Source organism: Strigops habroptila, chromosome 15, assembly GCF_004027225.2.
Source record: "Strigops habroptila isolate Jane chromosome 15, bStrHab1.2.pri, whole genome shotgun sequence".
In the NCBI taxonomy this organism is placed as follows: Eukaryota; Metazoa; Chordata; class Aves; order Psittaciformes; family Psittacidae; genus Strigops; species Strigops habroptila.
The window spans coordinates 1,719,580-1,740,913 of NC_044291.2; the positions used below are offsets into that span (position 1 = coordinate 1,719,580).

The window sequence follows — 21,334 nt, forward strand, 5'->3', positions numbered from 1 at the left end:
GGAGTTTTTCAGTGTTGCAGCTTGCTGGGAGCAAGTGGGCTGTTTGCTACCCTTTCAATAACAAATGTTGTTGCTTCTTTAAATCTGTCTATAAAATTTGGATTCTTCAAAATGAACTTGGTGGGTTTTACTTATTTATTACACCAAGGAGCTTTACATTGTTTCCAGACTTAATGCTAACATTAGCCCCAAGACCTTTGGCAAAATACAGGCAGGAAAGCCAAGGACTAATGTAATGCATTGTAGGGGAAATGCAAGTTGTGGCTTTTTTTGGTCTTTGAAGTACTTAATACTTGTTAAAGAAGGCTTTACAGTACTGTAATATCTACCCGCAGTTAACGGTTGGTAGAGGGTGAGCATGTTTCCTGGGCTAAATTGCCTAAATTCCTGGGATCCCTGCTTCTTCAGGTCTATAGTAAAAATATATTTAAGCAAGCTGTTGTGTTTTGCAAATGTTTGACAGTTAAACATTTGTTTCTTTAATAATGCCATTTCATAAGCACTGAATATTACTCGTGTGAAGGTTACGGGGTGAAGAATTCCATAGTTATTACTGTCTCTTCCGCTTCATCCAGGTTTGTGGCTTTATGCTTGATCAAAAGATATGATAATGAGAGTGCGGTCACTCTCACCAGCGGTGTACAAAGTCTTTAGCATGTTTTTCCTGCCTGTTGTATGTAAATGTTCACATGTAATATAGGAGTATGATACAGTTCTGCAATGAGAACCAACATAGAATGGTTTTAGTATAATGCAGGTGGTTTTAGTTGCTGAGAATGTGGAGCTTCTGCTCATGATCTGCAGCTAGAGGACATCCATGCAGTACTAAATAATTCTGTGAACAGATACTGATACTAATGAAATCCTGCTCAGAATTTGAATAAGCTCCATTCTGTTTACCAGGATGCTTTGGCTCTCTTTCCATGTGAAACCAGTTCTTCATGCTTCTGGAGGTAAAATAAGATCTGGGGTGTATCCACTTCTCCAGTTCAAGGGATAAGTCAAATTTGTTCAGATTGCTGTATTTTTCTTTATCAAATCATAATCAGGTAGTTGTCTTTGAACAGGTTTGTGTCAGTGAGATGATACCCTAAAGCAAGGGGAGGAGCAATAATCGTCTCTGATGGTTGTTACAAGTGAAGTTGTTTTTGTAATCCTCTAAACTCTGTTGTATACAATGATTTATACTTGAAACTGACATTGTTTGGAGAGCTTAGAACTCATTGCTATGACAGAACAGACCAAAAGAGTCGCTTCATGAGAAATAATGATGGTTTGGTTTTGAGTCCTTCATCTCATAAAAATAGCTGGTAGAGGTGTCTCTGTGGTGGGGCAAGAACACATGAGAGCTTATGCTGCTGAAACTTTGAAAAACGATGTTATTACTTTGCTTTTTTAAGTGGGGGAAACAGCAAAAATGAGCATTTTGCTCTTTAATAAGTTGACTGGGTGCAACTGAGTAATGTGGTATAAAAATTACATGAAGTCTGTGTGTGAAAGAGATCCAGTCACCTCTGATATGGAGTGTAGTGTGGTTAATTCTTCAACAGAAACTTAGACAAACTGAATTAACGATGTATGCCTTCACAGATCTGATTATCAGGTATAAAACCACTGATAGTTCTTAAGCTTTATGTCTTTTGAGCACCTCAGTTTGTCTAAAACTGTAAAACTTGCGTGGAAGTTGATGCAAACATTTTTCCTGGGATAATAACTCAGAAAGCACATAAGGAAAAACAGAACGTGTTTGCAAGCTTTTTGATAACATGAAATAGTAACATAAAAGACCTTTTTATATGGTTTAATTGGTTTTGGTTTGCTGTGGTACAGTTTGTTAAACTGCTTCAGCAGAAGTGTGTGGCTTAGAAGCTTTGAAGTTAATTGCTCGGAAGTTAATTTTTTGTGTTGATTTTTTCCAAATTCCAAGGCATAAATGTATATTCCATTAATGAATGGAATTTTTCTAACCTCTAAGTTCAGTTATAGGTCACGAAAGTAAGGTGTTGAAAAAGATGCTTATAGAAACTGGGACTTGGAAAGACAGGGACATTGTCCCTAAGAAGAGCATTGACACATTCAGTAGCGAGACAAGCAAAAAGCGTATGGCACAGTTGGAGTTTGTCTGATCCATAAAACCTGGGGGGAAGAGCTCTCCATGATGCTGGTGGCTGCTGGTGTATCCATAGTGGGTTGTTGAAATGAGCAATGGATAGTATTATTATGTCCAGCATGAAGTAAATTGGAATTAAATAGTAAAGTTAATATGTGAATGTGGGTTTTGCATCTGAAAATTTCCGTGGGCCTTTAGTCAGGACATCAGTTTAGTTATGAAACCGTTCCTTCTGTCACAGATAGGCAAATTTAGCTGGCAAAAGTGTTGAGTACACTAAGGTAGAAAATAAAACTGGGCAAGTGTTTACAGTGAAATAAGCTGCAATTATGGGAGGATTAATATTTATTAATAACTTCTTATGATAGTAATCAAATTATCCTGGTACTAGAAGTTATCCCCACCCATCTTTGATCCTGGTCAGTCTAAATCCATTCTGTCTTTAAGCCATTACACAGAGGTCAGAAACATTAAGTTAGAGAGTTCTTCAGTACAGAAGAAAAATATCTCAGATCTATTGGCTGGATGGTGAGACTAAAGAACAGCAGCCAAGATACAAGATGCATTATTTATTTATTTAAAAAAATATATTTATTTCTGTGACATGAAATCTCATCATTAAGAACGAGATGCATTTATTTCTAGAAAAGGCTTTTAAAATCATTAAAATATCGCTAGTTTAAGTGAAAATTAATGTTTGAGGTCTTACTGCCCCTGTCATACAGGGAGCTGAGCTTCATGTTCCAATAGCCTCTTCTGTTTTACTAGTGTGTGTAAAGACTCCAGTCCAATAGATTGTATCCTTGGGGGTATGTGAGTGTTGAAGAGAAAGCTTTTTGTAGTTACAGTCTATAAAATAATCGGTCTACCTTGTGGAAGAGAAATGTGGAGTGAGGTGTCTGATGATGCGGTGGGCTGTGAGGACAGCGGGCGCGTTGGAGGAGCTTCAGGGTTCTTTGTCCAGCGTTACAGCGCAGTTTCAGACAGTCACCTCGGTTACCCTGCTCAGCAGGGGTCTGCAGAGCTGGTGGAGGGCAGATGTTCCCACTAAACCCTCATCCGAGTACTTCAGATTCCAGACATTTTGAATTTGCATTTTTCTTTTTGTCTTAAAAAAGCGTTTAAAACTTGGAGTGGTGCTAATGCTCTTGCCAGAAGTGTACTACTTCATGGATATTTCATGAGCTACTATCCTATTATTTCCTTTCACAAATAATTTTAGTAAAAAGCAGTGTATCTTTGACTGTTAAAGGTGCAGCTGCTTGTAAGGAAGCTAGAACATTGAATTCTGTGAGCTGCTTTATGTTTTGATTTTTGGATCTTTCCTCGGTCTTTAGAAATGGAAGCTCTAGTTCTCCTTCTGGAAATGACAATGACCATTAAATGGAATTAGCTTTCAACAGCCTTAGATTTTAGGTCAGGTTGACTAATGTTAAGAAGATTAAAAATATTTGAATTTATTCTCTATTTTACTAAAAGTGGACATGCACATTAACAAATGCTACTTCTGTAGTGCCACGGGGGTTTAACTGTGTCTCTTCCAACCATCTTTGGTATATAGTGTGTGTATCACAACAGTCAGTGTCACATAAAGGAAAAATAGTGATCTTAGTTTTTAAGAACTTCAAAGAGCTTTCCATTTTGAAAAACAGTGGTGGTGCTGTATGCCTGAGTGGCAGTCAGAGCTGCTACACCAGCACTGGTTTATTGCATGTTTTTATTTAAGATGTATTCTGGCTTGCGTACTTGATAACATTCTGTCTCAGTTTCTCTTCTTTATGAGCATTAAGTGCTCTGCACTACACGAATCCCGTGTGGCTCATTTTGCAGTTCAAAGATATGCTATGGGTGGGAAGGTATTTTTGAATGGGGAGATTTAATTATTCTGGAAATGAGCTGAATGAAAAGTAAACACACTGCCAAATTAATAATTCTTTTAACTGGAGATGTACGTATTTAAAGGAACAGTTGAAGTGACTTCAGGGGAAGATCTTCAGAGTGACTGGATAGCATGAGATAGAATCTTATGTTTGGAAATGATGAAATGTTGGGCTGCTGTGAAAACAACACACTTGAGGCTAGAAAGTGTTCTTCCTGGAGTTGAAGACACTCATTATTACTGCCAGGCTATTATAAAGATCAATAGCTTCTAGTCTGATTACTGAGGATGAGTAGAAGTATTTATTTTGGGATATATCTATTTTTAACTTGGATTATGTCTTTTCAATAATACTAAGAAACTATTGCTCACAACAGCATTTCCTTCTGCCTTCAGCTGTTGTGATCAGTTGGCATTTGCCTTGTGCTCTAGTGTCACAACCTTTAACGTTGGCAGCACATCAGCTAGTAATGTATGGATTTGGAATGTCTTGGACATGTTTAGAGTGATCAGAATATTAGTTGTTGTTAGTGCCTCTTTTTCCTGCCAGCTACAAAGCTGTGCTGATGAGCAGCCAAAGTGCAAGTCTTTGTGAGGGTTGGAAACTGGTGGAGAAGTTTAGAACCAAGAAATGGGTGGCTTAGTTTCCTTTTTCAGTTTGAGAATGTTTGGCCAGCCCCTCTTGGTGACTGAGCCTTGCAGTAGTGTAATTGCTGTGCTGTGTATCCTAAATTGCTTTGGGATATTGCTTGAAGTAGCTGTAAATTTTGCTTTGAAGGTATATCAACTTTGCCACTCTGACGGAGTGTTTTAGCCTGTGAGCTAAGTAAATGATTTATAATTCCATATAAAAATTAAAATACTCTGCACTCACCAGTAGAGGTGATAGTGTATCATGCTGATTAAGCTGGGCCTTATTCTGGGAGACCACTAGGGATGTGTAGAGGAACTTGTGTCCGTGTTGAAGTGCTTTCTTGAAAAGGACTCTAGTCTCTTGAGAAAGCAAACTGGTGGTGTATAGGAATTTTCATGAAGAATGTGTATGTCAGAAGCCAATTCTACGTGCTTTACTTAACTAAAGTTTAAGCACAAAGACCTGTTAAAAACCATTTGCAATATGAAACTTCAGACTTAATTATGTTTGGTGGTTTTTTGTGCTTGTATTTTTCCTGTTAGTTCATACGCTGCCTTTGAATTAAAGTAAAAACATTTACTTCTGTTTATAACTGGTGCCACTTACCGGTGCCGCTTGTTGAAACGTTTTTTTGTTCCAGATAACGTCCCAGAGGAGCTGAAGGACCCATTTTACATCGATCAATATGAGCAGGAACACATTAAACCGCCTGTCATCAAGCTGCTGCTGTCCAGTGAGCTGTACTGCCGCGTCTGCAGCCTCATCCTGAAGGGCGATCAGGTGGCTGCTCTGCAGGGACACCAGTCGGTGATCCAGGCTCTGTCTCGGAAAGGGATTTACGTCATGGAGAGTGATGATACACCTGTGTCTGAATCTGATCTGGGCTGTGCACCAATCAAAATGGTTAGCTTAATTAAATCCACCTAATGATCTTCTTTTTATTTAACACTGTTTAAAATAGTTAATGGAACGAAGAGCTCTTCATTTCTAGGTCACTAACCTCAGGAATTTTTCATTTTAAATACAGTTAGAATATATAATTTTTTTTTTCTTAAAGGATTTTATTTTTCAATGCTCATTGTTTTCTTCTTTTAGAGTTCCCACATGGCAATGATTGATGCTCTGATGATGGCCTATACTGTAGAAATGATCAGCATTGAAAAGGTGGTCGCTAGTGTCAAGCGTTTCTCTACATTCAGTGCCTCAAAAGAACTGCCCTATGATTTAGAGGATGCAATGGTTTTCTGGATTAACAAGGTAGAATTTACTTTGAGAAACATGTCTGTTTCTTATCGTCACTTTTCAGTGTCTTCCTTCCATCTTTCTTACCTGGACAGTTTTATCACCTTTTCCACCTCACCTGAAGAGAACTGCTTTAATTACTGTGTTGTCACTTGTTACCTCAAGTACAATGGTATCTGGGTATAATATTCTCCTAATACAGATTATTATTAATGGTACTTGATTCGCTTATTGCTGCAGCATATTCTAATTTCATCTTCAGGCTTGGCTTCCCAAGGTTTCTCTGAGCATTGGGAAAGAGAATCAGACTTGCAGGGAAACGCAATTTCTTTTTCTTAGAGATGCTGTAATAAAGCTGGTAAATTTTTCAAGGCAAATTTTGAAATACAGAAGATAATTAAGAACTAAATTAGGAATACTGAAGAAATTGGGTTCTTTATTTTTAGACAAGCTGCTACGAGGTTTGGGGTTTTTTTAGGTGAAGCATTGTTTCATGTTAAATAACTTTATTCTAATAGACTTAATTCTGACTAAGTTGAATATATTTAACAGAAATACTAAAACTTTTCAAAGGGTAGAGGTCGTTACTGAAACCCTTTTGAGTGACAACAGATCACATTCCAACGAGAATGTCTCCTTTGCAAACCCAGGATTCCCTTGTGATTATAGCTACTGCTAATAAGTGACTTGGTCTTGAAAACTGTTGTTACACATTATTCTATGAACTACTTATGTTTGTAGAATGGATTGACCATTAAGTAAGGGGAAGAAGAAGAAAACTTGACTTGTGAAAATGTGTTCAGATGTATTTTAATATCTTTCCTATTCTGTGCCCTTTTAGGTGAACCTTAAAATGAGAGAGATCACAGAGAAAGAGATTAAATTAAAACAGCAGCTAATGGAAAGTCCAGGACACCAAAAGGTAAACCAAATTTGTCTTCAGTTGTGACTTTTGGTTTTTTGATAGTTAATGGATTTAAATATAAATATCTCAATAATTTCTTTGTTGGAGAAACGTGAGGTGCCCAGTCCTCAAAACTCCTGAGGTTTTGTTCATGTAATTTGTTCTCTGTGTATCACCAGTGCCCTTCCTTGCCTTTCAAGCCCACTGGTATCTTCTGACTTTTAAGTTTCAGTTGGACAAAACCAATTTGCTTCAACTTAAAATAACTTGTATCAACTTTACATGGGTAATAAATATGACTCAGCTTTCACAGCACAAAATATATATGTTATATATTTTGAAAGCTGCTGGGGCATATTCATTTTGCATGGTTGAATTGTCTAATGTGTATTCAGAGAATTATTCAAGTTCTATCTCGTAAGCGTACTCTTGGCATTCAAGTGTTACATGTGTTTGTAGTTTTTTCCACCCTTTTCCCTTGAAATTGTATCACAATGCACTAACACTGAAAATTAAGAACACTTTCATTTCTGGAGAATGTAAACCAGATCTTTCTCAAACATGCTGTGCATCAGCTATCTGAGCTCCCAAGTTATGATTTAATGAAGCCTTAAGAAAACCTGCTATGTTCTTTCCTCAAATTGGCATTGCTGTGTAGAGGGGATAAAAGCGTGACACGTGAACAAGGCACAATTGATTTAACTTTTGTGTCAGTGTGGCAAAGGTTTTTCATGTGCTTTTTATGTAAAATGTTCTTCAACAATAAGGGACTAAAGAGCTGTTTCATTTACAAGTTGATGCATGGTCTGAAGGATCCCTTTAACTATATGATTCTATTGACTTTTGGGTCTCATTTTAATATTTTTAAATCTAAATTTCTAGGCTACAACCCCTCTAAAATATGAAAGTGTTTTTGCTGAAGTGCATTTAAGTATTACTGCTTTTAACTTGCATTGCTGATGTTCCTTTCCTATTCCTACATTCCTTTCCTTGCTTCCTGAGCAGTCTCCTTCCAAATGGTATTGGAAATTAGTACCTGTAAGTGAACTACTTTTACACCAGTTGTCATCCACAAAATCATGGCTTTTTAAATTTCTTCAGAGTGTTTGCTTCCATTACAATGCTTCTTAGATGGTCTTTGAAAAAAACACCTGTAAGATTTTGGATCATCAGGCTTAGTTTTCATAACATGATTTTTGCATACTGTACAGCATATAGCATAATCACTTCACTTCAAAATTGTTTGCACAGTGCAGGAGTGAGGGGTATGGAGTAACAGCAAAAAAACAGAAAATTAACAACAGTTGAAATGGTTGCATTTACTATTGTCGTTGTAAGCAGGCAATTGATGATAGCACTAAGGTGATGTAAAAGCTGGTCAGTTTAAATGGTTGTTTAATCTTTGAATCCATAGTTCAGATACTCAGATCTTTGCCATAGCTTGTTAAATAATGCTCTTGCAAAGGTTTGTAAACCTGTCAAAACCAGAACATCATTATTTGTTGAGGTGGGGGAGAAGATTAGACAAACCAGTTCGGACCCATTACAATAGTTGCTGGAGTTGTATGCTAAATTAATGCTGCCATAATGGGAGGAGGAAAAGCAGTTTACATATCAGAACAAAATACTTATTTTCTTTATGGTGACATGTGAAATGGAATATCAATTCCGGTAGATATACAGAAAAAAAACAATCAAATTGTACTTGTACACAAGCCTGCTTCCTTTTGGCTGAGTTTCTTGGGTTTATATCAACTTGCAGAGATTTTTCTTTGTTCCTTTGCTTTCCTTAGCCCTGCTACCCTTTCCCTGCACTTGGAGTTGGTGTTTTCATTTTCTCCCTGGGAAGATGAGAGCTGTTGTCTCGTTGCAAATTCCAAAGAGCAGTGTGCTTGGAAAAGGCAGGTGTGATCAGGTGCAATCTCTGCTCAGTCCCACTCCTCTGCCCTTTACTCCTTTATTTGCTTGAACCAAATGTATGGACCACAGTAAAAACTTGAAATATCTGAAATAAAGGAATTGCAAGTGGTGATCTGCAGGCTAATAAAATGCGTGGCAGAGCCCTGTCTTCCAGCCTCCTTTAATGACCTGTGTGTAGTGAAGTATTGACCTAGTGCTTATCACTTACATTCTAGTGTGCTTAAAGGCCACATCTGTATTTGAGGCAGACATTTGATAGCCTTTTGAGGAAATTGAGCAGGTTTATGTTTTGTTTAGAGACAACTGGGTGAGAGTAGAAGCTACAGGAATGGAAATGACTTGCAAGGGTATCATTGAGCAAGTCGGTGGTAAAGGAAGGAGTAACTAGAGGCTATCTCACTGGTAGTCCACTGCCACTTAGATTATACTGGTTTACTGACGGATTTAGCAGTCTCCATAGTAGCTGTCAGACTCTGTCACTTCCATAGTTTTTCTTTTGTGATGTATTTATTTTTTAAATATAGAGTTGTCTCTATTTCGGTAGCACCCACTTCTGCACTTTAATGCATACAAATGTCATACATTGTATGTGTGGGTGGAGGGGAGGGAGCAAACCACAAAACTCAGCTTAGAGTACAAGAAAGAATTCAGAATTTTCAATATAAAAGACTGAATGATTAAGAGAGGAATAGTTGAGGAAAAAATAAGGAATTAATTTAAGCCCATACAAAAACTCTGATGATAAATTCGTGCTTTTTTCACCAAAGCTAAAATAAACAAGGAATTCTAGTTCTCAGTATTGACTGTAGTTAGTTTAAATTCCATTTAAGCCTATTGGAAAGGAATTATTTGTATCTACTTTAAATACAGGAGAAATTAAAGTTTAAAATTCAGTTTCTGAAGTTTGTCTTTAATATGCTTCCTTCAATTAAGTGCATAAGTGCTGAACCTTTTAAGCTAACCAGTTCACCTTAGTGTGCATACTTATTTTATCAGACTTAATGACCACATTTCCAGTGCATAATGGATGTTGCTAATGCAGTTGGTTTGTTTCTTGTTTGAATAACCACCATCGTGTGTCTCACCATTTCTTTTTGTGTAAGCCCGATCTGATGCATGCCCTATCGCACTGCATGCTGGAACCAGTGGAATATGCTCGTGTGGTACAGTATGATTCACATTCCATTACATATTTGTGGAGTGCTCCAGGCTGGGGAAAAAAAGTAGCTTGCACCTGGTAAAAGAACAGGAAAAATAGCATTAGCGTATAGAGGTAGCTTTTAGAGTTACTTGCCTTTGCGAGGGAAGCTTAACATAACATCTGTATAGTTGTGCAAAATAAATTAACTGCTGCTTAGTGCTCTGATTGTAACTGGCCTTTGTTCCTTTGAACAGATTTTTTCTCAGCCTGTGCCATCCTACATTGACATATATGAGTATGTGTGTGTTTGTGTAGAGCTTTCCCAGGTTGTCCTGGGCAGTCTATGGTCCCATTGGTAAAATCCAACTTTCTTCTGACAACTAAATACATTCTCTGTATATCAGCACATCAGTCAAGATAGTTTGTTAAATGCTAAGTGATATTAATGCACTACCGTGTAAAAGGAGTCTTTTCCCAACACTCTAAGGTATTTCTGCTAGCCTCTGTAGTCCTTTTGCTTGCCCAGTTGCTTTTCTGCTTGAGCTTAGACACAGCCTTCCAGCCTAGCCAGCATGTGGATGCTTAGTGAACACCAACACTAAAACTTTTCTTGCACAAATTGCAAGAAGCAATGCCAAGATTTGTTCTTTAGTTGACTGGCATTAGCTGTTCTTCAGCTGTGCTCCAAATTCTGTGAGGGCTGGGGGAGAGTTTGCAGAAGAGTTTGATTCTGATCTGTAGTGAAATCAAGGAGAGTTTTGCCATTGATTTAAAGGCTGTACTTGCTCCTCTTGCTTTTTGGAAAAGGCCGTATTCTTTTCTTTTGCACGACATTCATATTGTGTGCTGGCTTACCAGACATACCATGTTCTGATTATCTCTGAGAGAACTTTGCTGTCTGTGAACTGACAAGTCTGTGGATGTAGGTAATGGATGAGAAATCGCTAGCTCACCTGAATTATCTTTTGCTGTGTTTTGTTTTGTTTTTCCCAAGCTTTAAGTGTTTTCATGTAGCTATCGGTGTCTCTTTCTTTGGATCTGCTGCATTCATGCATCTCTGAGGAAGGATGTTGACTTAAATTGCTTGCAATAAGTTAAAATGTGTAAATGAAGCTAGGAATCCAGCAGCATGGCTTGCTGCCAGATGCAAGAGAGCGATTAAAAGGGAAGCACTGTATTCTGCAGAATTGGCTTCCATTGAGAGAAAAGTATAACCTTGTAAATTGTTCTTGACTTAGAGCAGAATGCTATAAAGGATCCACCGTAAAGAGTTTTCAATGCTTAATTCCTTTTTCTTTTCTTCTTTTCTTTTTGTTAGCATTACATGAACACTTGTTTTCTCTTGGTAGGTGCGTTACCGAAGAGACCATCTTTCGAGCAGGCAACTCCCTTACTTCCCTTTGCTTGAAGATTTGATGAAGGATGGTAGCGATGGTGCTGCTCTTCTAGCTGTGATACACTATTATTGTCCAGAGCAAATGAAACTGGATGGTATGTAAGAAAGGTTTAAATATATATAAAAATATTCTTTAATCTTTGAAAGTTGAACTAGAAATACATTATCAAGTAAAAATGCAACAAATCTAATAAGTAGTGAACTACAGCAAGTTAGAGTTGGGTCACATGGAATCTGCCTCAGTGTATTTAAGAAGTAACCTCTGATTTTGTGTTTTTACTTTCTGCATTTGGAAGGCTCTGCTCTCTATATTACAAGCTACAAAATAATCCTTTTATGTATCTAGATGATATGGCTTGCTTTGTTCAACTAACTGAGCTTGGTTTCAGTAGACCATAAAAAAGAAATTCCTGTCCACTACTGCATTAGCTGATCATCCTCATGTTCTTCTGTAGGAGTACATAATTTGACATTTTAAAATCTAGATTTTAAAATATTTTCTCCATTCTTCAGCAGTTGTCACTGTTCAGCATTGGAAACGTGAGTTGTTTTTCCCAGAAAACATAGTAGTGTTGTAACTTACCTTTCTCACCTTTCTAGATATTTGTTTGAAGGAGGTAACATCAATTGCAGACAGCCTCTATAATATTCAACTTTTAAGAGAATTCTCAAATGAATATCTGAACAAATGCTTTTACCTCACATTGGAGGACATGTTATATGCTCCTTTGGTTTTAAAGGTAAGAAACATAACGAACGATATGTTTTTAACTAAAATGTGGGTAAATCACAAGGGTTTTACTACTGTGAGGTGTGTTTTTTCTTTGCTTCTGTTTTAGCCTAACGTCATGGTATTCATTGCGGAACTCTTCTGGTGGTTTGAGAATGTCAAACCAGACTTTGTACAACCCAGAGATATTCAGGAAATAAAAGATGGTAAGTTTTTAACTCTTTTGTAGATGATTCTTTGAATGAGGTAGACAGATAATTTTTTTCCTAAGCCCACTAATTATTTATTTGTAACTTCTTTCCATTAAGTTCACCATAAGATACATACGTTAGATAAAGGCTAGTACCTAAAGTTTCATTTTAGAATTGTGTCATAAAGTTTTCATTCTAATGTGAAAAGGTTCTGCTCTGTTTTGTTATTTTGATGGCCAGTCTAAGTTGTGTTCATGTTGTAAATATATGCACAGTTAAAGCAGTGTTGCAGCAGAAGAGCAGTCGTCCTCCTGTTCCTATTTCCAACGCCACCAAGCGCAGTTTCATGGCCAGCCCTGCTAGTACAAGTCCAGCAGACTTGCAGCCTGCAGCTCAGGCAGGCTCTGAAGCTTGCAGCAGATACTACCTGCACCCTGAGGAGCCTGACTATCTGTAAGTCTGGTTTCATGTTCTTTAGACTAATCTTCAACTTACGCTTCCATTTGGGTAACCTATAACTTCTGCTGCTAAATGTTCACTACAAACGGAGTGAATTTGAGTTGTGTGCAGTAAGTCTCTAAAATATTCTCAACTCTCAAGTTCAGAGCAACACTTCGTGCTGTTATGTTTGATCTTTGTTTGGCAGATGCCAATAAGCCTCACCAGTTAATGTCACCATTGCATGACAGAAGAAGTTAGTCTAACTTCTGCTTTGAAAAAGACTGTTAAAACATGAAAACTGTTCAAGCAGCTCATCTTTACTAGCCATGTAAGTAGTAATGAAAATTTCCTTTTCTGAACTAGTGGCAAAGGAGGAAGCCCTGCTTTTAGCCCTTCCCATCCACTGCTCCCTTTGAGACAAAAGCAACAAAAATCTTTACAGGGAGAAGACAGCCCTGGTAAGTCTACCTTGAATTTGCATTTCAACAGTCAATGACCCTGTCAATAGAGTAATGAATAAAAATATAAGTTAATATATCTGAATGAGCTAAAATGGAATTAAACTGCAGTCAGCCAGGTGGTAAGCATATTGAGTTTGAGTAAGTCATCTTTGTTTGCATTTAAAGATTTTCTCAAACAAGTGAGCTGATCTCTCAGAATCTCAAGTGCAAGAAACTAAGACTGATAATGTAAATTCTGTGAAAAGAAAGGAAATATCCCATTGCCAAGTGTTTGTAAGACTAGCAAAAGTCTTGGGGAGTACAATTGTCATCCAGAATGACAAACTCACTCTAGGAATTGACATGTTTTCACTAAACGTTTTTTTAATTACTGAAAACCTTGGGCTTAGACTTACCCAGGGATGCTCAGCTAAGGCACCAACCAAACATTCCAACTGCTTAAGCTCTAACAACAGGCAGCGAGGACTTTTTGAAGGTTGGGGGGATGACAGGGAAAACAAACTGAATAGTTCGCTGTTTGAAAATCCAAACGTCAGATATGTGGATGTCATTACTTTTCACTGCATTTTTTTTCAGGCTTTGTTCGTCTTTAGTTATTACTTCAGCAAATCTGTTTTCTGCTGCCATCTCTTGGTGAAAGGGTTTATTATGTTTGCTCTTAAATAAAGTAAAAGTGTTCATTTAAAGACCATTTCTAAAATGTTAACAATTTAAAATATGTATTTCAGGTCATCGACATCGTTCTAATTCTCTGACCCGTGTTGATGGGCAACCACGAGGTTCAATTCTTGCATGGCCAGATAGGAAACCCAGGTAACAGATGCATTGAAGTATTCCAGTACTGCATAATGAAAGGATACTGCGACAACTTCACTGCAGCATTGTGGTATCATTTCCTTAGAACTGCACTGAAAGTCACTTTAATTTAGTTTTAATGTACATTTTCAAAGATGACTGGTTTTAAGCTTGCAATTGAAAATGCTTTAAACATATATCTTAAGTTGCTATTTAGTATTGCTTGTCACTTTTGATGAAGGATACAAAGGAGCAAAAATTGTCACTTAATTCACAAATTGTAACTGTTTGTGCTTAAGCATCAGTAGAATGTTCTTATCTTTTCTAGGCCTCTGTCTCAGCCAACACCATTTGCTCTTCATCATTCTGCCAGTACTGATGTGGACCCTGGGTCTGGTGATAGCATTAGTCTGGCTAGATCAATCAGCAAAGACAGCCTTGCTTCAAACATCATTAGTGTAACTCCAAAAAATCAGCCCCATCCTCCATCTATGAAGACTAATGGGAAGAGCTTGCTGAACAATGTTGAAATTGAGGATGAAGATGAAGAGCTTATTGCAATAATCAGATCTGAAGAAAGGCCAAACCGTGCTGATGTGGAATTGCAGAATGCATCAGCCAGGGTGCCCAGCATAATTGCATCTGCATGGTCTCCAAAAACAAATAGTGAGACTTCAGAAAGCAAACCAGACAGTTTTTACCTGGAGCCTTTAATGCCTGCTGTTCTAAAACCAGCAAAGGAAAAACAGATCATCAACAAAGAGGATGAATGTGGGGAAGGGAAACAAAGGAGTTTTACAACAAAAAGATTAAACGAAGGACACTTGTCTTTGATCCGCAAGAAAACAAATAGCAGTCATGGTGAGCATGACCTCAACAGGACTTTTACTCCAATTTCTAGTTCTGATTTCACTCCAGTTGCAGATCCTACTACTGCAGATTCGGTGGCGCTGGTGGAGGGAGGTTTAGAAGTTTCCAGACCTTTGGCTAGTAGCAGTCTAGATCCTTCTCCTCAGGAGCTATCCACTGGAGGATTTTTTCTTCATGCTGCTAAATCTGATGATGACATAGCAAGTAAAGTCAATGTAAGTTATGTGAAAAGTCTCAATTCGCATGTTGCAGATACTACATGGACTATGATGAGACAGGACTCTGATTCAGATCTCTTAGACATAGAAGACGCTGAACAGGATTTGGTAGTCATAGGTGACCATCCTATAGTTGCTAAATACATTGGTGAGGAAGAATCTGCAAAATTACAAGAAGATATGAAGGTAAAAGAACATGAAGACAAGGATGATGCCAGTGGACGTTCCAGCCCATGCTTGAGTACAATATCTCAAGTTAGCAGCGTATCCATGACTAGCGGGAGTGTCCGAATGACCAACTTTGCCGAACGAAAGCTTCAGAGACTTAATAGCTATGAAACAAAGTCCAGCACAAGCAGTTCACAGAAGACCACACCAGACGGATCAGAAAGCTGCCCAGCACCACTCACCACATGGAAACAAAAGCGAGAACAAAGCCCAAACAGGCAAAATAAAGATAATGTTAATCTTTTAGCTTCTGAATTGGTGCAGCTTCATATGCAGTTGGAAGAGAAAAGAAGGGCAATAGAAGCTCAGAAGAAGAAGATGGAAGCCTTATCGGCAAGGCAGCGACTAAAATTGGGCAAGGCAGCTTTCTTGCATGTTGTTAAAAAAGGGAAATCTCCTGATGCTCCCCAACCTCTTAAACCAGAACATTTTGCAAAGGAATATTCTCGGCACAATGGTGAAGACTTAGATGAAGTTTCTTTGGGTTCCAAATCTGAGGAGTTTCTTGTGAAAGAGGAGGAGAGAGAAGAAATACTCAATGATTCTCCAGAAGTAACAAGAGTAAAAATGCAAGAAAGCCTCGCTTTTGCTGAGCAACATAAAGCAAAAGACTCTGCTGCTATTCATGACTTGGAGAAAAGTAAAATTATTTCTGTTGCCCTCCTAGAAGACAGTGTTTCAGAAGTGGATATAAATGAATGTGATCTTTCTATCGAGAAACTAAATGAAACTATCAGTACACTTCAGCAGGCTATATTGAAGATTTCCCAGCAACAGGAACTACTTATGAAATCTCCAACAGTGCCATCACCAGGAACCAGAAGTAACTCTCAGGACCAAAAAGTAAAACCGTCAATTCACTTTGTTGAGCCCCTCTCTCCAACTGGAATGAACAGTCTTCGTAAACCCCCTCGGTTTGGTCAAGGAAGGAGCCCTCGGTCAGGGAGACCGTCTGATTTGAAAGTCAGTAAAGACAAACAGCAAAATTCAACACGTGTTAAAACCCCAACACAAAGTCTAGACACTCTGCCACATTTAAGACCGTTTCCATCCAATAGCTTGTTAAAGACACCAACAGAAATTGGCTTGGAAAGTAGCCCTGATCATGGGAGCGGTTCTCAAGAGAAATGTTTCTTTGATACCTATAGACTTCATGATGAGAGCAATCAAAGGGCACTTGTTCTCTCCACCTCCAAAGATGCAAATATTATTTCTGAAATGAGCAAGGAGGTGAATAACAGCTTCAAGGAAACAGGGTTGAATTCTTCTGATGGCTCAGGAAAAGAAAATGTCCCAGTGGACGAGCCACTGAGAAGCAAGGCTAATCTCATTGAAGTAGACTTGTCTGACTTAAAAGCTCCAGATGAAGGAGAACTTGAAAACCAGGATAGCTCTACAGATATGATTAGTGAAGGTGATCAGAAGTCTGGTGTGGGTTTTTTCTTCAAGGTAAATATATTACCTTTCTATATTTGGTTATTGTTACACACTGGCCCAGCATTAGAACTGTTTAAGTCCACTTCAGTCTTCAGATGGAACACAGTACATTTTGGTTGCAATATTAGGATTTAAAAAACTGCATTGGGAAAGAACTGCTTGTGGAGAATAAGGGTTTTGACTTAATGTATGAAATCCTTGTTAACTTTACTAGGAACAAGGATTAACCTTGCTTTCCTTCTTTCCCTAAGTTTTTTCTGGTACATAGTACAAAAGAATCACAAAATGCAAGGGCAGAATTTACTGCTGTGAACCTGTGTCAACTGAAAGAAAAAGTTCTGACAGAACACAGGGATCTAGAAAAACCTGCTGGAGTCTGAACTGGGGTTTCGTTGGCATTTGCACCCAGATTTCTCAGATTTTAAGCAGCCTAAAATTCAAGGGAAGAAATGACTGTTTTCCATGCAGCTTTTGGTTTTGTTCTGTAATGGTAGTGTACAGGGCTCACAATGAAAATATATTAAAGTATTTTTCCTCGTTTCACACATAACTTGCTTAGAGAAAGGATTGTTAAGCTGATGAGTTTTTAGGACAGTGCTGTTTCTTGTGGTTGGGTTGGATATATTTTAGGTAGTGTGCATACTCCTCTTATTGAAGGTCAGAACTGCTGACAGAACATTTAATATCATAATGTATGCTTAGCAATGATTATTGTAAATACCTTAAATGTGCTGACATGGTGATACTTTTTTTAATTTCTCCTTCAAGAAAGTCAAGCTGAGATGTCTCAGGCCTCGTGATTTTAACTTCTTGTTTTATATAGTGTGATTATATATTGACTGACTCAGAGGTTATCATTATGCTGGGGTGGTTTGTGCTGTCCATTGTAGCCCACGTGGTAGTTGCATTGTAATTTGCAGTTCTTGAAGTTTTTGTGGTGATGAAGCATGCTTCAAAGCAAGGCAGAGTAAGATGACACCCTTATTTTTCTACTCACAGACTTAAGGCAACAGTAAAACTGTCTCTTAAATTATTCTTCAGTAACAAACAGTTCAATACAGTTCTGATTTACACTCAGCAATTATCAAAATGTAAAGATTTCCCAAAGTAACGGCTTATGTTTTCCTAAAATCTTCCTGGTATCCTCAGAAATGTTGTGATGTCCAGCTTAGGATATTCTCTTCTAGTCTTTAAAACTCTCTGAATTTTACAGGATGAACAGAAGGCAGAAGATGAGCTCGCAAAGAAACGTGCAGCGTTCCTCTTGAAGCAGCAGCGCAAGGCTGAGGAGGCTCGGATTCGGAAACAGCAGTTGGAGGCTGAAGTTGAACAGAAAAGAGATGAAGCTCGGTAATAACATCTGGAAAGGAATACTTCTTTTTATCTCTAAGAGAAGAAGTGTTATATGTTAAATATAACGCTGTGTTTGCTTTTTAGGCGCAAAGCTGAGGAGGACCGAATACGGAAAGAAGAGGAGAAAGCCCGAAGAGAACTTATCAAGCAAGAATATCTAAGGAAAAAACAGCAGCAAATTTTGGAGGAGCAAGGGCTTGGAAAGCCCAAATCCAAGCCCAAAAAACCCAGGCCCAAGTCAGTCCATCGTGAAGAATCTTACAGTGATTCAGGAACAAAGTGTTCTTCCACACGTAAGAGTTGTGATTTGTTTGCTCTCACCGAGTCCGCAAACCGGCGTTAACAACATGTGTTTCACATGTTCTCTTTTACTTTGTAGCTGACAATTTGAGCAGTGCTCAGTCTGGTTCCAGTCTGTCTTTGGCCTCAGCAGCAACAACTGAACCTGAAAGTGTGCATTCCGGCGGCACACCATCCCAGAGGTAGAAAGATAAGCTTAACTTTAGTATTTTTTAAATGGTGTTGGGATTCGGTGGTGTTGGCTTTAGTTTGCTGACATAGAGGCACAATAGCAAGTAGTGAATTCATCTTGTGTTTTATGTGGCTGCCAACTCCCATGTTCTGTACAAACTTGCAATTTTGTTTTGTTTTCTCCCAATGGAAGAATAGAATTTCACTTTGATGATGAAGCAGGGAGAATCTGACTGGGGAGGAAAAGGGACTATAGCCTGTTCCATTCAGAGCCAGCAACTGGTGAATTTATTTAAGAGGGGAAAAAGTCAAAATCATGTCATATAACTGTTTTTATTCTACCCCCCAGAGTTGAATCAATGGAGTCCTTACCAATACTGAGCAGAAACCCCAGCAGGAACACAGAAAGAGACTGGGAGAACGCTTCAACTGCATCTTCTATTGCTTCAGTGGCAGAATACACAGGTGACTGCTTCGGTTTGAGCATTTGTTATGAATAGCAGGTCTTAAAAAGCTGTGGTGTATTTGATGTGACACATTGTTATTTTTGAGAAGTTGAGGTGTATTTCCTTCTGTTTAATATCTCTGAGTTGTTGTGGAAGGTTTTCTGGTTTTCACTTTGAATGAAAATCTTAATGCTCATAAATGTAGAGTAAATAATTTTTACTTCTTTATCTTCCTTAGGTCCAAAATTATTTAAGGAACCCAGCAGCAAATCAAACAAACATATTATTCACAATGCAATCTCTCATTGCTGTCTTGCTGGAAAAGTGAATGAACCACATAAGAATTCAATATTAGAGGTAAAATACAATATTATTAATGCATTCAACAGAATGTATCTGTAATGCTCATTTCATAATCCCACTGATGCGCTGTAGCAAATGCTATTTCCTAAAATGTGCCTGCATTGAGGGTCCTTTATTTCTCGTGAATGTACGGACTTGTGGAAAACATGATCCTGTATTAAGAGTTGAACTCATAAGCTTATAAAAGGACTGAAAATCATAGTTATAACACTTATTCAGCTATATGTGAAAACTTAAAGCTTGACATAAAACAGGAGTCTTCACTGTGAGCAATCTATGTATATGTTTGTTTGTTTTTAATGCAGGAACTAGAAAAATGTGATGCCAACCACTACATCATTTTGTTCCGTGATGCTGGCTGCCAGTTTAGAGCACTTTATTGCTACTATCCTGACACCGAAGAAATCTACAAGCTGACTGGAACAGGGCCAAAGAGCATCACCAAGAAAATGATTGACAAACTTTATAAGTACAGTTCGGACAGAAAACAGTTTAACGTGATTCCAGCCAAAACCATGTCTGTCAGTGTGGATGCTCTTACTATTCATAACCACTTGTGGCAAGCCAAGCGACCTGCAGTGCCAAAGAAGACTCAGACTCGTAAATGACACTGAGTTCTTGGGGAGAGGATTGCTGAATGGGATGGCATCGGAAGAAGACATGTTTACCATTTTCCTCCAGTTTGGTATGAAATGTGCAGAACCATAAACATTTTTTAAGAAGCTTCTAAACAGAAACCGTGGATGCAAGTTATAAAGAATGAAGGAACATTGCCAGTGTTTTTTATGAATAATAAATCTGCTGTTACACCCAATGCTAACTACTGTGGCTTTCAACTGATGAGGGTTTGTGCATGTAGCAAGATCTTTAACAAGTGGATTTCCTTTTACTTGAAGCTTTTCATCGGTACAAATTGGGAGTTAATTTAGTTCTGTTTCCTCTCCACCTCATTCCCTCCTTTCTCCTGTCACTCTTAAAGTTGGCGAGCTCTGAACTTCAGTAGAAGGATTGAACAGATCTTGGGTGAAGTGCTTTGGGTTTGGTTTGGTTTTTTTTAAACAGTCTTTAGGGAAACCTTCCTTTCAGACTTTTTTGAGGAACTGTTTAATACATCAAATTGTTGTACTGTATCTACTGCCAACGTTAAGTCCAGCTCTCAGATTTCCGAACAAAGCCCCCAACTTGTGCTGCTCAGAACAGAGTTTACTCACAGTATCTCTTTAGGATAAGCATTGCAAGGATTGCAAAAGCCAGTCTTTTTTAAAAAAAACCCAATTGTTCACAAATGTAAAGATCTCTGGAATACAATCATGAAGAGGCATACTACAGGTGCTACTAGCTGGAACACGCCTGACTGAAACTTAAGGCGAGCTGAACAGAGCACAGTTATCACTCATTTCAGTTTCAGGTAGTGTCCTAAAGATTTGTTTGCTTTAATAAAGATGGAATCTGGTAGGTATAGAACATTTCCACTCTGAGCACGCTACTCCTGTACGATGGTGCACTTAATGATCACAGATTTTAATGTTTTTATTACATCATGAAGTGTAATTCTACTTTCTTTGTCCTGTCTTTATTCTGAATGAGCAGCATGCTCGAAGATGAAGAGTGTGTTATGTTTTTTATTTTGGGTGAGATATTAATATATATTGATTTGTTTTTCTCATTTAAAAGCAATTTTTAAACAGAGACATTTGCATTTGTTTCAGAAGCCCAAATAAGTCGAATGGCTTTGGATTTCTTTTCATGTTGAAATATTAAATCTTGAGTTATGACCTTAAAAAGTCTTTGTGTTTCAGCAGATTAAATTTTTGTCTGTGGTAACAGGGTATATTTGCAGTTCAGTTCCATTCTTTTAATACTCCCGTTTCTCATTTGTGGCTCCAGCCAGACTTCAGAGTAGGTTTCTGTAGCTATTACCTAACTTAATCTGCTAACGTGCGCCTGCTCCATCCTGAGGGTCATGTAGGCTTATAACTTTGGTTTGCACACGTTTACTTTTATTTGAAGTGTTACTTGAATACGTATCTCTTCGGTGCAAAAGGCACTACACCATCCTAGAGATGAACTGAGCTCTACAAGGCGTTATAGTGTAATTATTAAA

General features: G+C 38.1%; 1 protein-coding gene across 4 annotated transcripts in view; it reads left to right on the forward strand.

Annotated features, from left to right (window-relative positions):
* The window catches only part of CAMSAP1 (calmodulin regulated spectrin associated protein 1), a 33,307-nt gene extending 12,293 nt beyond the window's left edge, over positions 1–21,014 (forward strand). For 3 of the 4 annotated variants that reach the window (XM_030506884.1, XM_030506887.1, XM_030506885.1), the window contains exons 3-19: positions 5,264–5,526; positions 5,719–5,880; positions 6,707–6,787; positions 7,775–7,807; positions 11,180–11,321; positions 11,827–11,966; positions 12,066–12,162; positions 12,423–12,600; positions 12,952–13,046; positions 13,778–13,862; positions 14,173–16,609; positions 17,811–17,947; positions 18,035–18,243; positions 18,330–18,432; positions 18,771–18,886; positions 19,106–19,224; positions 19,536–21,014. In XM_030506884.1, coding sequence (XP_030362744.1) covers positions 5,264–5,526; positions 5,719–5,880; positions 6,707–6,787; positions 7,775–7,807; positions 11,180–11,321; positions 11,827–11,966; positions 12,066–12,162; positions 12,423–12,600; positions 12,952–13,046; positions 13,778–13,862; positions 14,173–16,609; positions 17,811–17,947; positions 18,035–18,243; positions 18,330–18,432; positions 18,771–18,886; positions 19,106–19,224; positions 19,536–19,838 — 4,700 coding nt within the window. In that variant the 3' untranslated portion in view covers positions 19,839–21,014. The remainder of the gene's footprint in view (positions 1–5,263; positions 5,527–5,718; positions 5,881–6,706; positions 6,788–7,774; positions 7,808–11,179; positions 11,322–11,826; positions 11,967–12,065; positions 12,163–12,422; positions 12,601–12,951; positions 13,047–13,777; positions 13,863–14,172; positions 16,610–17,810; positions 17,948–18,034; positions 18,244–18,329; positions 18,433–18,770; positions 18,887–19,105; positions 19,225–19,535) is intronic. The other variant, XM_030506886.1, reaches the window with a different exon arrangement.
* The last annotated feature ends 320 nt before the right edge of the window (positions 21,015–21,334 follow it).